General features: G+C 36.5%; 1 protein-coding gene across 29 annotated transcripts in view; it reads left to right on the top strand.

The window, feature by feature from the left end:
• Positions 1-19,180, top strand: part of THOC2 (THO complex 2) — a 113,655-nt gene that overhangs the window by 53,980 nt on the left and 40,495 nt on the right. For all 29 annotated transcript variants that reach the window (XR_002340775.1, XR_001302709.2, XR_001302706.2 and 26 more), the window contains exons 10-15: positions 612-767; positions 1,387-1,559; positions 3,064-3,259; positions 17,179-17,220; positions 17,664-17,794; positions 17,888-17,989. Coding sequence is in view for 15 of the 29 variants with exons in the window: in XM_021080469.1 (XP_020936128.1) it covers positions 612-767; positions 1,387-1,559; positions 3,064-3,259; positions 17,179-17,220; positions 17,664-17,794; positions 17,888-17,989 (800 nt within the window). In the remaining 14 variants the exon portion in view is untranslated. The remainder of the gene's footprint in view (positions 1-611; positions 768-1,386; positions 1,560-3,063; positions 3,260-17,178; positions 17,221-17,663; positions 17,795-17,887; positions 17,990-19,180) is intronic.

Raw genomic sequence — 19,180 nt, 5'->3', positions numbered from 1 at the left:
CATAGATGAGCTGGCCAGGTTTAAAAGGTGGGAAACTCTGTAGGTAGAGTTAACTGAATATAAAGACAGGAGATTGAAAAGGATAATAATTACCTTATGGGAATACCAGGAAGCTCAGAGTGGTTGGAGCCTAGGGTGTAATGTAGAGGAAAGGAGGATGGAAAAGTCAGTTGGGGCTAAACTGTGAAAGGCAGTTAAGTGACATGGTAAGAAGTTTGGATTTTTCTTGTTGGGTGTAGAGACCCATTCAAGATCTAGAGTAGAGAAGGCATGTGAAAAATTGGTCAGATAAAGAATTTGAAAACATAGGTATGAGTTTTTAGGCAAATGTAGATTGACAGGACAAGTTGAAAATACAAAAATGATGATAGATTTATTACTGATATTTTTTAGTTTAACAGTAAAAGTAAGCAAAAATATCTGAATTAACTCTGTCAGGTTGTGAGAAAATGATGGAGAGAGAGACCCATTTAAAAGGGAAATTAATGGTCATGAATAGGCCAGGCTTCTTACTTACAGTTTTATCAATTGAAAGTAGATAGTGTTTGCTTTTTTTATGTGCAAGTAGTTAATATTAGCTGTTTTATGAAATTTTAATGAACCATTTTTAGCTTCTTCCAGCTGATAGTTGCATTATGGATGAACACAAACGAGAAATTGTAGAAGCTAAGCAAATTGTTAGAAAACTTACAATGGTTGTATTGTCTTCTGATAAAATTGATGAGCGAGAGAAAGAAAAGGAAAAAGAAGAGGAGAAAGTGGAAAAGGTATATAGTTTATTCTGATAAAATTAATGTTGTCTTCTGGATTTAGAATTAATGAAATTTAACTTGTGATGGTCAGTCAGCTTATGGAAGAATAATTTCTTAATTTTGATTTTGGTGAAACCTGGTTTTTTTGAATACTAATTTGCAAAGGTAGTTTTCTTTTTGATCTGATTGATGCCTTCCCAAAAGAGGCTGTCATGTTTTTTTCTTACATAAATTTCAAAATGTGTTCTAAATAAAATCACAAATATATTGACTATATTTGTGCTCTTCATGTTAATGTCTCTCAAGTCCTAAAGGGATTCTCAAAGATGAATGAATTCTAGGTCCCTGTGGCACAATAAAACTCTTAAGTAGAACCTAATTTAATCCCAAGTCTATAAACTGTCATGTTGTGTCTGCTAAATGAAAAAGATCCTGTTTTTATATTGTTTTATTTTTTTTCCAATAGTTAAAAACCTTGATTATATTTTCAGGAAAATACTATTGCATTTCCTATGAATGGCAGCTGTTGACATACATTGTTGTGTTATTTAGCTTATTTTTTTAAATGAAAAAAAATTAAAGATTTGTTGGTGTCTGTATTCTGAGTATTTTTGCTGTGATTGTTCTGTTTTAGCCACCTGACAACCAAAAGCTTGGATTGTTGGAAGCCTTGTTAAAGATTGGTGATTGGCAGCATGCACAGAACATTATGGATCAGATGCCTCCATACTATGCAGCTTCACATAAGCTAATAGCCCTTGCTATTTGCAAGCTTATTCATATAACTATTGAGCCTCTCTACCGACGGTATGTTACTATATGCTTTACTAATTGAGGTAGAAATAGTTTAGGACTACAAAAAATATCTGCATATTTATCTTGTCTTCTCAAACTAAGCATATATTTTAGTATGTTTTATCACAAGATAAGAACTATTCACAGAGCATATCAGTGTGGCAGTTATTAATCAGTGATTTGTCTTCTATCATCTAGACTAGGTGTTGCAGAATGTGTGCTGCAGTGTAGTCTAAAAACTATAGGTTAGACTTCTAGGTTGAGTTTGCTCTATTGAGAGTGAAGACTTCATTCTTTTATTTTTGACTTTTCTTCATCTTTTGGGGAGCAGAGAAATCCTAAGAGTTTTATTCGATGTAATTTTCCTCTATCCCAGGTTGAGTGGCTCTGAGTGAGGCCTTTGCCTCTCTGCTTGCCTTATATCTCCTGGCATATAGGCTGCTGTTGGGAGAATTGCTAGTACAGCCTCTCTCATCATCCCTAGTTACTGTGTGGACCAGTCAGTCCTGTAGCCCTCAGCCTACTTGCAGAATACTTAGGAGCAGTATTGGCATGAGCTCTGGCTTCAGCCCCACAGATCAGAGCCTGCCTCAAAAAGCCCCATCCTTGTGACTTGTGCATAGCTGCTGGCTGCTGCCTTCAGTGCCACCTGGGCTGTGGACCATGAAGGCTTCTTCTCAAAGAGTGACCCCTGTGACTCCACAGCGGGACATTTGCTCAGCAGGTGAGAACTCTGGACATGCTGTCCTTTTTAGTGTAACACCCTCTTTCGTTACTGCTGCTCACCTTCCCTGCTACTACCTACCTCATCCTTAGTCTAGGTAGTGGAACCTAGATTGAGAAGTGTTTATTGATTTGAATCAGTGTTGTTATATCTACATTTTTCTGTTTCATCTTTCAGTGTCTCTTAGGTCCATCCTTTGTTCCACATTCCCATATCCAAATTACTGATACTGGCCAAATTTACCTAAGAAGAAATTCATATGATATATGTTAAATGTTCCTTGGGATCTGCATTTCTCTGATTTCCTTTTCTTAGTGGTTTTGAAACAGTTTCCAAACCTCTGATTTTTTTTTTAACCAGTTAAATTATTTTTTTTGTCTTTTTTTTTTTTTCCCTTTTCTAGGGCCGCTTCCCATGGCATATGGAGGTTCCCAGGCTAGGGGTCAAATCAGTGCTGTAGCCATTGGCCTATGCCAGAGCCATAGCAACGCAGGATCTGAGCCGTGTCTGCGACCTACACTACAGCTCATGGCAACTCCAGATCCTTAACCTACTGAGCAAGGCCAGGGATCAAACCCGCAACCTCATGGTTCCTAGTCGGGTTCGTTAACCACTGCGCCACAACAGGAACTTAACCAGTTAAATTATCTGGTATACTGGTTGGCATAATTGAAATCTAGAAAGCAGATACAAGCAAGAAAAGTTTTACTTACTAATTCATGTGACTATTAACTTAAAATGGGGTATTGTATAGTATACATATAAACTTTCCCTTTTTTTTTTTTTTTGTAGAGTTGGCGTTCCTAAAGGTGCTAAAGGCTCACCTGTTAATGCTTTGCAAAATAAGAGAGCACCAAAACAAGCAGAGAGCTTTGAAGATTTGAGGAGAGACGTCTTCAATATGTTCTGCTACCTTGGTCCCCACCTTTCTCATGATCCCATTTTATTTGCAAAAGTGGTGCGCATAGGCAAGTCATTTATGAAGGAGGTTAGTAAGATTTTTTTCTTCCAAGCAGAAAACTAAGTTATGGAATGAAAATATTCTGAGTATATTTTTGTTATGTGTATCTCTAGAAATAAACTTAATTTAAGAAAAGGTATGTTGAGTAAGGTTTGGGGAAAGTCAGTTGTGTCAACTATTTATATGTAAAAACTTAAGTCCAGCCAGATTATTAGTCCAGTCCTCCAGATGTGAAAATATGCTTTGGATAAGTGATTATTTTTTGAATCCCCTTATAACCAGTGGTTAATTCAACATTCTCTCATCTTGCTTTTCTTCTGCTCAGTTATTTTCTTGCCTGTAGTGTTGAATCACTGTCATTATATATATGAAGTTCCTTCAACCTCAGACTGTTGAGAATCCATTCTTTAATTTTTTTTTTTGTTAAACTTTTTATTTAATGAAAACAATACAGAAAGTACACAAACCATAATTATACAGCTCAGTGACTTTTTCCAAACTAAACACTCATGTGTCCACCACTCAGGTCAAGAAATGGAACAGTACTAGCACCCCAGAGTTTTCCTTATATGCCCTTTCTATCACTACCCCAGGGTAATTGTTTATGTTAATATTATTATTTTTTTATTGAAGTATAGTTGATTTATAATATTGTTACTTTCAGGTATATAGCAAAATGATTCAGTTATATGTATATATTTATATTTGATTTTTGATTCTTTTCCATTACAGTTTATTACAACATATTGAATATAATCCCTTGTGTTATGTAGTAAATCCTTGTTGTTTATATATTTTATACATGGTAGTGTGCATCTGTTAATCCTATCTTCCCAATTTGTCCGTCCACCCTTCCCCTTTGGTAACCATAAGTTTGTTTTCTATGTCTGTGAGTCTGTTTTGTTTTTTAAATAAGTTCATTTGTACTTTTTGAAGAGTCCACATATAAGTGATATCATATAATACTTGTCTTTTTCTGTCTGACTTAATATGATAAACTCTATGTTGCTGCAAATGGCATTATTATTTTTATGCAGAGTAATATTTCTGTGTGTGTGAATACACTACATCATCTTTACCCATCTATTGATGGCCACTTGGGTTGCTTCCATGTCTTGGCTTGTTATTATTTTTTAAAATTGGCTTTGAGTTGAAATTTACATACAGTAAACCTCACCCATTTTAAGTGTACAATTTGATGAGTTTTGACAAATGTATACAGTGTGTGTCTACCATCACAATCATGATATGGAATATTTTCATCATCCCAGCAAGTTCCCTCTTGCCCCTTTGCCATCAGTTCCCTCCCTTCATTGCTGGTTCCTGACAACCACTGGTAGGCTTTCTGTCCCTGTTGTTTTGCTTTTTTCAGAACTTCACATACATGGAGTTGTATGGAATATACTCTTTTCTGTCTGGTTTCTTCCACTTAATGCTTTTGAGATTCAGTTGTTGCAAGTGTCAGCAGTTCCTTTATTGATGTGTAATATTTCATTGTATAGACAAAACAGTGTTTATCCATTTGCCAGTTGATAGGCATTTGGGTTGTTTCTAGTTGGGGGCTAGTATAAATAAAGCTGCTATGCATATTCTTGTACAAGTCTTTTTTTGGGGGGGGCATATGTTTTTGTTTCCCCAGGAATGGGATTGCTGGGCCATATGGGTAAGTGTATGTTTAACTTTTTGTCAAACTTTTCCAACATGTGTGTACCATCTTGCATTCCTGAGAGCAATGTACATGACTTCCAATTGCTCCACATCCTCATCAACACTTGGTGTTGTCAGTCTTTTAAATTTTAGTCATTCTAAAGGGTGTGTAGTGCTATCTTTTGTGCTTTTAATTTGCATTTTCCTGATGATCAGTGATGTTGAGCATCTTTTCATGCCCTTGTTTGCCATTTGTAATCATCTTAATCAAGAATGTCTATTCAAATCTCTTGCCCATTTTTAATTCAGTTATTTGTCTTTTATTTTCAGTCTGATTTGCCTTGTCATTTTGTTTACTGTCTTTTGAAAAGCAAAAATTTTGAATTTTGATTAATTCCAATACAACAGTACTTGTATAGTTTGCTCTTTGTATTCTAAGAGATCTTTGCCTAACCAAGGTCTTAAAGCTGAAAAGAACACATAATTTCTTTTCAGTTGAAGGTAACCAAAAGAACCTAGAAATTGTTACAAGCACAAATGCAGTTTTCTCCAGTGTTTGGTGATTGCATCCAATTTTAGTTTTTGACAGTAACTGCATAGAAAATTTAACAACCGTTGTATATTAATCCCTTGACACCTGAAATATTTGATTTGGCTTTAATACTTTGCTGGTAGATATTTTTTAATACTCACAAATTTATATTGTATAATGATATGCTAAAGAAGTCTGCTAAGTAGTTCATTACTATACATAACATTTATTGTATAGCATATATTCATAAAAAGGAAGTATAGCAGTGTTTGATTATCTTGATTGTTGTAATCTGAAAGGAATGAGTCCTGTTAACTAGTGCCTATTCAAAGAACAAAAGGTTATTGGGTCTTTCCCAGTACATCATTTTGGAAAGCAAATGAAGTCAGCTTGTCCCGTTACTGGTGATCTTGATCACTGGATTAAGGTGATGGCTGCAGGCTTTCTCCAGTGTACAATTATTCTTTTTTTCCCTTTGTTGTTAATGTGTATCCTTTGGGGAGATGCTTTGAGACAATTTAAACAGCCTCTTTCTCATCTTACTTTCACCCACTAATGTTACTCTTTTTCATCAGAAATTTTAATATTCAAATCTCTTATTCTGAAATTCTTTCTTTGGCTACAAGTATCATAAACTTGTAAGCAGGAGACCAAACATTCAACTTGTGGAAGTCCCATATATAGACATCTGTATATATATATGGATATAGTATTGTTATCAAGATACACAGGTGTTAATGCTGTTACTCTTCCACTCCACCATCTCCCTCCTTTATCTCTCTTCTATCACAGTTGTGCCTGGTGCCTGCTCCTGACTCCAGTCTCTATTTTTGCAGAGGTAGAAGGGCAGAAGGGAAGCAGAAAATGTTTATTTTGATCCCAGTGTGGGAAGAAATCTGTCTTCTCTCATTTCTAAGGTGGTGGTAGGAAAAGTCAGTCTTCCCAGTGATCTGACTAAGAATTTTCTTACCCTAAAATATTTCAGCATAACATATAGTTGGTTATGTGTTTAAAGGTTTAAAAGGCTTTTGTTGCATAGCTAGGAATTTAATCAGGATTTATAACATTGCTTCTAAAGAGGGAAGGAATGTGACCTGAGTTCTAAATAACAGTTTTACAATGAACAAATCTTTAACACATCTCTCATTTTTAAGCTTGAGGTTGCTTGTATATATAAATTATGTGTATTTTAAAAAGAGCTTATAGGAATTCCTGTTGTGGCTCAGTGGAAACGAACCTGACTAATATCCATGAGGATGTGGGTTCGATCCCTGGCCTCGATCAGTGGGTTAAGGATCCAGCGTTGCCATGAGCTGCAGGTCGCAGACATGCTCAGACCTAGCGTTGCTGTGGCTGTGGTGTAGGTTGGCAGCTGCAGCCCTGATTCAACCCCTAGCTCCGGGAACTTCCATATGCTGCAGGTGCGGCCCTAAAATAAGTAAATAAACAAACAAATAAATAAAGCTTATATACTTATACCAGATATCACTTAATAGCATAATCTTCTAGTCTGTAGTTATTTGTAATCATTTATCTCTCTCTCTGTGTGTGTGTGTGTGTGTGTGTGTATGTATTAGATTTGAGGTATGTAGTATAGGACTGTCAATGATTCTAAAACTTCACATGCAATCAATCACCTAGGAGACTTCTTAAAACAGATTGTTTGGCTCCATCTTCAGTTTCTGATCCATTAGGTCTGGGGTGGGACCTGAGAATTTGTATTTCTAACAAGTTTCCAGGTGCTGCTGATCCAAAGGCCAAACTTTGAGAATTGTTGTTCTAGTACATTAACCAATTTTGATTTTTTTTTTTTTTTTTTTTGGGCCGCCCAAGGCATATGGAGTTCCTGGGCCAGGGATCATATCTGAGCTGCAGCTGCCGGATCCTTAACCCACTGTGCTGGGTCAGGGATTGAACCTGCCTTCCAGCACTTCCAAGATGCTGCCGATCCTGGTGTGTCACAGCTGGAACTCCTAACCATTTTCATCTTTATTTCAGGCTTAAAAGAGGGAGGTGGCTCTGCAGAATATTTCTGTATGAATGGGCACATTTTGCTATCTTGAAAAATTTCTTTAATTACAGAACACAGCTTTAACATGTTTACCTGACATACTTAAATGTTTTTGATAGCACCCGTACACTTAAAGATGAATTCCTTGCTGCTTTTTCTTTTTTTGCATCCAGCTGATGTTAGTGAATTAAGTTGTTTATGATAGTGATGACTAAAATTGAGCTCTTACTCTGTGTCAGGTCCTATTCTGAGTAGTACTTTACATGCATCAGCTCATTTAATCTTTACCAAGCTCTTAGTGCTATAAGTTAAGTAACTTGTCCCAGGTCACTGGGTGACCTGACTTGTCCCAGGTCATCCAGGTCACCTCACAACTTCAGAGGCCAAGTTCAAAGTCACCATGCCACACTGTCTATGCAAATATAGTATGTCTGAAATTGAAGAAATGATTGGTTTTCTAAATTTTGCAGTTCTTAAAATTCCTTGCTTTTTTAAATTGTTATCTGTGTCAGTGGTGTTTTATTTTATCTCTGCAGTCTCTGTTTTCATCTCATTCTATGTATCTCATCTCCAAGCATTTCTTGTTTTATTTTCATTCTTAATACTCTTTACTATGACAGTATGCAGATATGTGTGGAGAATCTTGTGTTTGTTCTTTGTGTTCTACTTTTTCCAGACTAAGTTCATTGTCTTTTATATGCTTTTATTGGTCTATTTCTGTTCCATAGTAGCTACAGCATGGCATCTTAATATAGACTGCTGTGTTCCATTTTCTTTCTGGTATAGTGTGAATGAATCCTCATAGCCTTCCCACCTTATTTATGGCCAGTTCTTCTCCCCTCAAGCTACAGTTTGAGTATTGTGTTCTCTTTTCAATCTTTTCTGTAATCTAAAGTAGGAGAGTGAATGAGCTTGGTGAGGCTGAGTATAGCCTCTATTTAGGGGACCTCTGCTTTCTCTTCTGAGATGTGTGACCTATTCTTTACTAGGCATGCCTAGCCAAGTGAGTATCTCCCTTGAGCTTTGACACCCTCATCCATCTGAGCACATTTCTTTGAGAGGCAGCAGACCCTGGCAGCCAGAGTCATCCTGGGCTTCTGTTCACAGGGGTTTTTCCTCAGGCTATTTAATTTACCTTAGACTATGTTACATAAAGGATTTTGTTAATTTACCTTCCTTGCTCTTCTTCTGGGGATTGGGTTAAGGGCAGGTACCATACCATACAGTAGAACAGTATCTTGTGTGAGTTTGTGTGTGTGCATCCCCTTGAAGTTATAGTATAGTTTCCTCTTTTCTTGTTTGGTTGCTGGTAAATTTGGGACATTAAAAAAAGGAAGACATACTTTGTTTATTGCATTAGGGATTGGGAGAGAAATTCTGTGTTTATGCTTCACTCTGTTATCTTAATTCAATTGTCTGGCTATTCTTTCTATGGCTGTTTTATGTTGGCCTTTGGTAAAAAGGCAAAGTGCTCTAAACTAATTCACAGATAAAGCTCAGAGAAATTTAGATTCAGAAGGTCAGAGTATACCTTAGATTGAATGTTAGATGATGTTAGGAATACGTGATAATGATAATTGTGGTAATGTGGATGAATGACCTTATTCTTAGGAGATACGCACTGAATTATTTTGAGATGAAGTGTCATGTCTGCAATTTTTTTGGTCAAGGAAAAAAGGCAGAATGTTAATTGTTGACTCTACAAGGCAGGTGTATAGTTGTTTATGGATAGCATACTATCCATTCAGCTTTTATGTAAACTTGAAATTTTTTATAATAAAAATTTGGGTTGTTAGGGAGAATGTACCTTACACCATTGATTCTGAAACTCTAGTTTATGAACCAGCTACTTTAGAATTTTGGCTTGATGTTTACTATTTTTTGTTTTTGTTGTTAGCTGTTAGTGGAGGGAGAGTCTGATCCTGTTTCACTCCATTTATTTCATTTGAAAATTGAAGATTTAGCCTGGTTCTGTGGGTTAGAGCTCACAATATTTCCTTTGGATGAAGGTGTGGTGTTCAATCAAGTACAGTGAAATTATATCTATGTTTAGTTTATGCGAATGTGACCAGACTAGTTCCATCAAAATACTCAGTGTGTATGGCTAGGAGTAAGGGTGAAATTGGAAACATTTTTCCCTTTCATTTTGGTTCAGTTTCTCAGGTCTCTTAGAGTATTTTACCACATTCAGTTGGTCTAGTTTTTAAAAGGTGCTTTTATGTGACATAGCCCCTAAATGCAAGCCAGTCACTTTATTTCATGTTCACATCTCATGGTCATTTTATAGTGATTTCTGTAATGGGAAAAAAAGACAGTCTTGAGTTGGACTTAAAATGAAAGATAATGTGTCTCTATACTTCATAGACTTTTTGGGAATTGTAAGTAAATGCAATTTTTATGTGTTGACTTTGGAGCCTACCTTGCCCAAAGAGTTTTCATTTAAGGCTGTCCCCCCAGACAGAGTAATTAAAGGATTAAAGTTGATCATTAGGGTAACAAGTTTCTTCAAGATGAGCTGCTAGTGGAGTTCCCACTGTGGTGCATTAGGATCGGCTGTGTCTCTGCAGTACTGGGACTTAGGTTTGATCCCCAGCCCAGCACAATGGGTTAAGGATCGAGTGTTGCCATAGCTGTGGTGTAGGTGGCAACTGTGGCTTAGATCTGGCCTGGAAACTCCATATGCCATGGGGCAGCCCCCCCCCCCAAAAAAAGGAAAAAAAGATTAGCTGCTAACTACTTGCTGGTTATGTGACCTTAACTGGTCACTTTTTTTTTTTTTTTTATTTTCCCACTGTACAGCAAGGGGGTCAGGTTATCCTTACATGTATACATTACAATCACAGTTTTTCCCCCACCCTTTCTTCTGTTGCAACATGAGTATCTAGACATAGTTCTCAATGCTATTCAGCAGGATCTCCTTGTAAATCTATTCTAAGTTGTGTCTGATAAGCCCAAGCTCCCGATCCCTCCCACTCCCTCCCCCTCCCATCAGGCAACCACAAGTCTCTTCTCCAAGTCCATGATTTTCTTTTTTGAGGAGATGTTCATTTGTGCTGGATATTAGATTCCAGTTATAAGTGATATCATATGGTATTTGTCTTTGTCTTTCTGGCTCTTTTCACTCAGTATGAGATTCTCTAGTTCCATCCATGTTGCTGCAAATGGCATTATGTCATTCTTTTTTATGGCTGAGTAGTATTCCATTGTGTATATATACCACCTCTTCTGAATCCAATCATCTGTTGATGGACATTTGGATTGTTTCCATGTCCTGGCTATTGTGAATAGTGCTGCAATGAACGTGCGGGTGCATGTGTCTCTTTTAAGTAGAGTTTTGTCCAGATAGATGCCCAAGAGTGGGATTGCAGGGTCATATGGAAGTTCTATGTATAGATTTCTAAGGTATCTCCAAACTGTTCTCCATAGTGGCTGTACCAGTTTACATTCCCACCAGCAGTGCAGGAGGGTTCCCTTTTCTCCACAGCCCCTCCAGCACTTGTTATTTGTGGACTTATTAATGATGGCCATTCTGACTGGTGTGAGGTGGTATCTCATGGTAGTTTTGATTTGCATTTCTCTTATAATCAGCGATGTTGAGCATTTTTTCATGTGTTTGTTGGCCATTTGTATATCTTCTTTGGAGAAATGTCTGTTCAGGTCTTTTGCCCATTTTTCCATTGGTTGATTGGTTTTTTTGCTGTTGAGTTGTATAAGTTGCTTATATATTCTAGAGATTAAGCCCTTGTCAGTTGCATCATTTGAAACTATTTTCTCCCATTCTGTAAGTTGTCTTTTTGTTTTCTTTTTGGTTTCCTTTGCTGTGCAAAAGCTTTTCAGTTTGATGAGGTCCCATGGGTTTATTTTTGCTCTAGTTTCTATTGCTTTGGGAGACTGACCTGAGAAAATATTCATAATGTTGATGTCAGAGAATGTTTTGCCTATGTTTTCTTCTAGAAGTTTGATGGTGTCCTGTCGTATATTTAAGTCTTTCAGCCATTTGGAGTTTATTTTTGTGCATGGTGTGAGGGTGTGTTCTAGTTTCATTGCTTTGCATGCAGCTGTCCAGGTTTCCCAGCAATGCTTGCTGAATAGGCTTTCTTTTTCCCATTTGATGTTCTTGCCTCCCTTGTCAAAGATTAATTGACCATAGGTGTCAGGGTTTATTTCCGGGTTCTCTATTCTGTTCCATTGGTCTGTCTGTCTGTTTTGGTTTAACTGGTCACTTTTATAATCCATAAATGGGTGGTAATACTTGCCTTATCTAGCTTCTGGGGTTGGAATGAGGATCAAATGAGATATGTCTAAACATTAATTAGATGCTAATAATTAGGTATGCAACTTTAGAGAGTTAACTCTAATTGTCATGAATTCTTCAGATCATAATAAGTTATCACTTATATATGTTATCACTACACTAGTTTTTTGGTGATTTGTTTTAAAGTATTAGATTAAAGTCTTTAAATGTAGGATGCCACTTTATTTTATGTTTTTGGTCTTTTTAGGTCTGCACCCGTGGCGTATGGAGGTTCTCAGGTTAGGGGTTGAATTGGAGCCACAGCCACTGGCCTACACCACAGCCACGGCTATGCAGGATCTGAGCTGCATCTGAAGCTTACACCGCAAGGCCGGATCTTTAACTCACTGAGCAGGGCCAGAGATCAAACCCGCATCCTCAGGGATACTACTAGTTGGGTTCTTAACACACTGAGCCACAACAGGAACTCCTAAGAGGCCACTTTAAAGTAGCAGCTTCATTTCTCTCAAGAGCAGATTCGATTTATAGAATGCCTTTAGCTTCTTTATGTTGTAGTGGTAGATGTCCCCCCCCCCGTGGAAATTTGTTATAAATTAGTAACAAATAAATCAAAGAATTGTTGTCAAAGGAAAGTTTTGTTGCTGAGGTTTTGTGACTGATGAACTAGTCAAGGGTAGTTGTAAGTACGTCTCTATAAGTAGAAACAAATTTTGAAAAATACTTTAGACAGAACCTTGCATTATAATTCTTATTGTCCAAATAGAGACAGAGGCTACTACCACTGGCACCATTTGTTAAGTTCTCCTATGTACTTTTGTTATTATAAGTTTTATACAATGCAAACAAGGAACTCTAGAGTTGGAGATTAAGCTTAATCTATAACACCCTTGCTGTTTAATGAGCCTAAGCAAGGGAGAACTGTTAGGATGTTTATATTTGCATTCGCATTATCCTTTGCAATAATTGATTTGAACTCAGGTCACTTTAGCTATTACTGAATATCCCTTGTGACAGTTCTAATCAAAGTGTAGAATCATAGTTAAGGTAATAAATTACAAATAGGATCTTACTTTTTCCCATTAGCTATGCTTTTTACCTGAGAGGTATATAAACCTACAAGGATAGGCAGATATTGGAGTTCCTGTCGTGGCGCAGTGGTTAACGAATCTGACTAGGAACCATGAGGTTGCGGGTTCAATCCCTGGCCTTGCTTAGTGGGTTAAGGATCTGGTGTTGCCGTGAGCTGTGGTGTAGGTCGCAGACTAGGCTTGGATCCCATGTTGCTGTGGCTCTGGCATAGGCCGGTGGCTACAAATCTGATTAGACCCCTAGCCTGGGAACCTCCATGTGCCCCAGGAGCAGCCCTAGGAAAGGCAAAAAGACAAAAAAAAAAAGGCAGATATTAAATCAATTAATAGGAATATGTAGACTCTTTGTAGTACAAATTGTAATGTAAAAAAATACACTTTTATGTAAGAAGTAGAATTTTTATTTGGACCACATGCATGCTTTAACAATTGATTTAACCCCTGTACCTCCTCTCAGTGTTCAGTTTCAGAAAAAAAATTCTAAGTGTGTAAAAGAAAGGTAACATTTAAAATCTACCCTGGGGTAAAAACAGAAAACCAGCACATATGGTTATCCTGTGTGTAGGTGACCATATTATTTGGGGTTTTTTTTGCATCTTAGTACATGTTTGTATAGATTAAAAAAGAAATGTGGTGGAAGGTAGTACTTTTCATTTAATACCTCTTCCTGTGTTTTCATAAATGATATATCAAAGTTAAGGGGTATTTCTAAGTGTTTTATAAAGTCTTTAAGACATTCTTATTGAAAGATGAAAAGACTTGAACCAAAAATTAAAAGGCAGTTCATTCTTGGCAAACTCAGGTTCCCGTAACTTTTAACTTATATAGGTTATAATTTTCCATTTCTAAGTTTTTTTTTGGTCATCTTTTTCTCTTTTGAGGGCCACACCTGCGGCATATGGAGGTTCCCAGGCTAGGGGTCTAATCGGAGTTGTTGCTGCCGGCCTACGCCAGAGCCACAGCAGTGCCAGATCTGAGCCTTGTCTGTGACCTACACTACAGCTCAGGGCAACACCAGATCCTTAACCCACTGAGCAAGGCCAGGGATCGAACCCGCAGCCACATGGTTCCTAGTTGGATTCTTTTCCACTGTGCCACGACGGGAACTTCTCTAAGTTAGTTTTGATGGGTCTTTTTTAGATCCTTTCTAACAAAAAGATTTTTCTCATAGTTTTAAGATATAAATGTGAAGTTCTTAGCTTATTACATAGCATATAATGCGTACTCAACAAATCATAGTTAATAAGAACAAGAAAAATAATGTTGTAATCTACTTAGCTATAGCTTTCATTCCAGTCTAATCACAAATATTAAGTATGTTTCATTTTTTCTTTTTTTTGTTTTATAATGATTTTTATTTTTTCCATTATAGCTGGTTTACGGTGTTCTGTCAATTTTCTGCTGTTCAGCAAGGTGACCCCAGTTAACACATACATTTATACATTCTTTTTTCTTACATTATCATGCTCCATCGTAAGTGACTAGATATAGTTCCCAGTGCTATACAGCAGTATCTCATTGCTTATCCATTCCCAAGGCAATAATTTGCATCTGTTAACCCCAAGTTCCCAATCCATCCCACGCCTTCCCTCTCCCTCTTGGTAACCACAAGTCTGTTCTCCATGTCCATAATATTCTTTTCTGTGGAAACGTTCCTTTGTGTCATATATTAGATTCCAGATATAAGTGATATCATATGGTATTTGTCTTTCTGACTTACTTCACTCAGGATGAGAGTCTCTAGTTCCATCCATGTTGCTGCAAATGGCATGATTTTGTTCTTTTTTATGGCTGAGTAGTATTCCATTGTGCATATATACCACATTGTCTCAATCCAGTCATCTGTCGATGGACATTTAGGTTGTTTCCATGTCTTGGCTATTGTAAATAGTGCTGCAGTGAACATGCGGGTGCATGTGTCTTTTTCAAGGAAAGTTTTGTCCAGATGTATGCCCATTTTTTTCTTTTTTTGTCTTTTTAGGGCTGTACCTGCGGCATATGGATGTTCCCAGGCTAGGTAGGGATTGAATGGGAGCTGTAGCTGCCAGCCCACACCACAGCAATGTGGGATCTGAGCCGTGTCTGTGACCTACACCACAGCTCATGGCAATGCTGGATCCTTAACCCACTGAGAGAGGCCAGGGATCGAACCAACAACCTCATGGTTTACTAGTCAGGTTCATTAACCACTGAGCCACGATGGGAACTCCTTTTTCATTTTTTTTCCCTTTTCTGACATAAAGTATACTTTAGCATTTGAAACATTGATGGGTTAGAAGTGCTAAAAAATAGGACATGAATAATAAAAAAATAATTTATCTAGTTATATCTACAACTTTACCCAGCCTTTATTTCTCAACTCTCCAAGAGCCCCTTCTTGATGAACATACCTTTTTTGTCGGGGGAGGAGGTGGTTGCTCAGTACTGTTGCCTCATCAGCTGCTCTGTCTTCATAAGGCAAGACTGGAACCTGCTTGGGGTCATTTATAACTGATGGTATGTCTAGACATGATTGCAGGTGCTCAATTTTATTCAGACTTAAAAAATTCAGTTCCTAACAGTACATTGGTAAGTGTAGTCTTGATCTCAAAGAAATCCTCAAAGATAGGAACCAACTTTGTCAGTTCCTCAAAGATAGCAACTCTCTCTGGTTCAACTCCGAATTCCCAGTGCCTGACACATAGTAAATGAATGAATGTATGTCTTTTATCCCTTCCTTTCTTCCTCCCATTTCTGCATGGCCATTCACTAAAACTTGTAGTATTCTATTGTGGGAATGGAGAGTCTTATATGTGCTCTCAAATAAAAAGCAAATTAAATTAAACTAAAAGAAAAAGAAAGCATCAAGGGAGTGGAATGCATCTTTATATCTTGTTACCAAGGAAGGTTACTTTTACCTGCATGTACCTCTCTTATTTATTTTTTTGTTCATCTTTGGTAAAAACCTTTTTTTGTTTTTTTTTGTTTTTTTTTTTTTAGTACTTTTCTAGATAGTTTCATTGTGCTTTTTTCCGTATTTTTCTTTTTTCAAATTTCCCTACTTGTGAAATCTAGAGAATTGACATATAGACATGAGAAACAAATAAAAGTATATAGTAAGGGAATTAAGATAGTTTAGTAACTAAGAAAATGTTTTACTTCTATGGGTAAAACTATGTGTGGCTTTATTAGGTATGTTTGAATCATAGTATACCAGGAAAGGAGTAGCTTAATTGCAATACAATATAATACACTATAAACCCAGTTTTCTAGTTATGACTTACCCTTATTTCTATCTCCCAGTACATATCCAGGATGCTACCAGAATCCTCACCCCATCCCCCATTCCCAATAAAAGCAGCTATCCTTCATAACCTGACTCTTTATTTGCTGACTGGGATATATGTTGACTTAATCCTTTCTGTGGAAGGGAACTGTATTTTTTTAACCTACTAATGGAAGAAAATGTGATTATATGTATTTTCCCATCAAGGTAAAATGGCAGTCCCAGAGTTAGTCTTATGTGAAAATGTTGCACAGAAGTTAGACTTCCCTGTAGTAGCACCCATTAAATTATGCAAGCATGAAAACATAATGCACAAAATATCCTTATTTACCAATGAAATCAGAAGCCTGTTAGCTGCATGTTAGCTTTTCTGTTTCCCACACTTGGTATTGAGCTAAATCCTTTCCAGAAATCTTGATTGTCCTTGAGTATCAGTGCTTAGCCACCCTTTTGGTCTTTGCACACTCCCCCAACACTCCACCTGCCTACACACACAAATGTTACTCATGATTTCATTTTGAACGAATAGACAGCATTGTCATATATGGTACTTCAGCAGCTCACCTGCAAATCACTGGTAAAATAATGACCGAGGCCTTTTTGAAAAATTCAGTTTGCCCGAGTTTTGGTTTGGTTTTTGTTAGCAATGTTATTAATATTTTGGGCTTATTTCCTAATGAGGGCTTAAGTAATGGTGAATTAAAACATAGTTTTAGATTTCTTTGGGTTTTATTTGTGCTGTTGCTTTAATGTTAGACATTATTAATTCTGTAGGGGGAAAACTAGAATGTCTGAATAGAGAAATGCAAATTCATTAAAGCTAAATTGTACTGGCTACAATTTTATAGTAAATACTCAATTTTAGGATGCTTTGGTTTGTGATAATGAGGTTGAGAAAAGAATTGGCTTATAATTCTGACATTTAAGATTCATAAATGTCACAAATTATTCGTAGGTTAGAAATGTAGATGAGAATTTTAAATGCTAATCAGTAATACTGGCTAAATTTAAAATCTACATGTGTGTAAAAGTAAGGAACTGAATCATAGCCACATGCAAGTTAAATGTTTTTTTCAAATTAGAAACTAAATTGAGGCAGCATAATCTTAACCTTTTTGCATTTTATTTATAGTTTTTTTTAATTTTAGTTTCAGTCTGATGGAAGCAAGCAGGAAGATAAAGAGAAAACGGTAAGAAACCAGAAAAATCCAGTGTGTCTAATGTTTGTCTAGTTACAGCATACTGTAAATTTTATTGTGAAGAAGCTTTAATCACCTATGTGTGTAATTACTTTATACTGTACATGTTGAATATAGCTTTGGGCGTATCATGCAAAGTATCTTATTGACAACCTTCTGTTTTTGAGGATTACCATGTTGAAAAAGGCAAAGGGATAAAGGTCCCTCATTCTTGCTACCCCTTTCCTTCACTCACTTCATTTGCTTTCTTGGATGGAGAAACACAAATAACCATTGTGAAAAGTATAGTGATACTGTAAGGGTAGTGTAGACCATTAATAGATATGGTCTCTTATGAAATAAAGGAATGGCAATTTTATGAGGCTTACATAAATTTATTTGGGGGGTATTAATATGGACCTCTTACTGAAATAATTTTTCTCCCTTCTTCTTAGGAAGTTATCCTTAGCTGTTTGCTTAGCATTACTGACCAGGTATTACTTCCATCTCTTTCTTTGATGGACTGCAATGCTTGTATGTCTGAGGAACTGTGGGGAATGTTTAAGACATTTCCATATCAGCATAGGTAAATACATAATATCTTACTATTTTTAACTACTATTCTAGTGATTAACCTCTAAGTGTTTAACTCTAATTCTTCATCTCATCATTTTCAAAGATATCGTCTGTATGGCCAGTGGAAGAACGAAACTTACAACAGTCACCCACTTTTAGTAAAAGTTAAAGCTCAAACAATAGACAGAGCCAAATATATCATGAAGTAAGTTTTAATTATTTTTCTTCTCGTTAATCTTAAGTATATCTGGATCTAACTTACTTTCTTTTGGCCAGTTTATGTCTGAGCCTCAATTTTGAGGAAGCCCGAGAGTATTTGCTAATGGTATATCTGATTATATACTGCAGATAGAGTGACTATCAATTTTTGTGATTTTTAGCTCATTTTGACTACCAGTTAGTTTTTGTAGCCATCATGTTTATGTAGCTATAAAATCTAATAAAAATCCTGTTTAATGCATCTTTATGGTTTTTTTTTTTTTTAAAGGAGAGTTTACTCTGTGGCCTTTGCTCAGTTTGCATTATACATTCAGTGTCAAAGTTCTAAGAATTTCTTCTGCTGAAGTTATAATAATAAATGTTTTTTTTCTTTTTGGACCATCTAGTGAAATCATGCAGAACTATCTCTTTAGGGAGTCAACTTTTGAAAAATTTCCATTTTTTTCATTTGTGTGCTTTATTTCATGTCATTAAAACATAAGAGTGATATTATTTTACTTCCTGGCAAACTGTTTGAAATTTAATTATGAGAATTGTATACTTCAGATATCAGTTTATCTAAATACACTGCTCTATTGCAAGGCTGTTTATTGTCATTTCTTTTATATCCATGCAGTGGTATGGTTATTCTAATTAGAAGTAGTACATTCTCTAGTTGAAATAGATTTAACAGTATGCAGTGATTTACTTTCTTTGCCCAATGATCTTGTCCCAGGTTATAATCTACCAGGGAAACAAGTGTGTACACCGTCACAATCTAGTTTAATGGGTGCTGTTATACAGTATCCATAAGTTCTGTAGGATAGTAGAGAAGAGAATGAATTCAATTTCACCCCATGGAAGTTGGGGAAAGCATGGAAAGAGATGGTATTAGAACTGGTCCTTCCTAAAAAGAGTTCCTGTCTTAAGAATTCCCTAAGTAGAGTTTCTAGCTTAATAATAGCTAATATTTATGGAGCCATTACTGTGTGGCCAGGCACTGACCTAAGTGCTTTAGCTTTATTTGGATTATTTAATATTATTGAATCTGTCTCTTCCACTGTCTACCACCACTTACTCCTTTTATCTCGAGTATTACAGTGCCTTGCATTACTCTTTTTCTTCAAAATCTTTTGGTGACTAACCATTGCCTGCAGATTAAATATCAGACTTTATGGCATGATGATACAAGAGAACT

This window comes from Sus scrofa, chromosome X (assembly GCF_000003025.6).
Source record: "Sus scrofa isolate TJ Tabasco breed Duroc chromosome X, Sscrofa11.1, whole genome shotgun sequence".
NCBI classification, from domain to species: domain Eukaryota; kingdom Metazoa; phylum Chordata; class Mammalia; order Artiodactyla; family Suidae; genus Sus; species Sus scrofa.
This window is presented reverse-complemented; position numbering and strand designations above follow the sequence as displayed.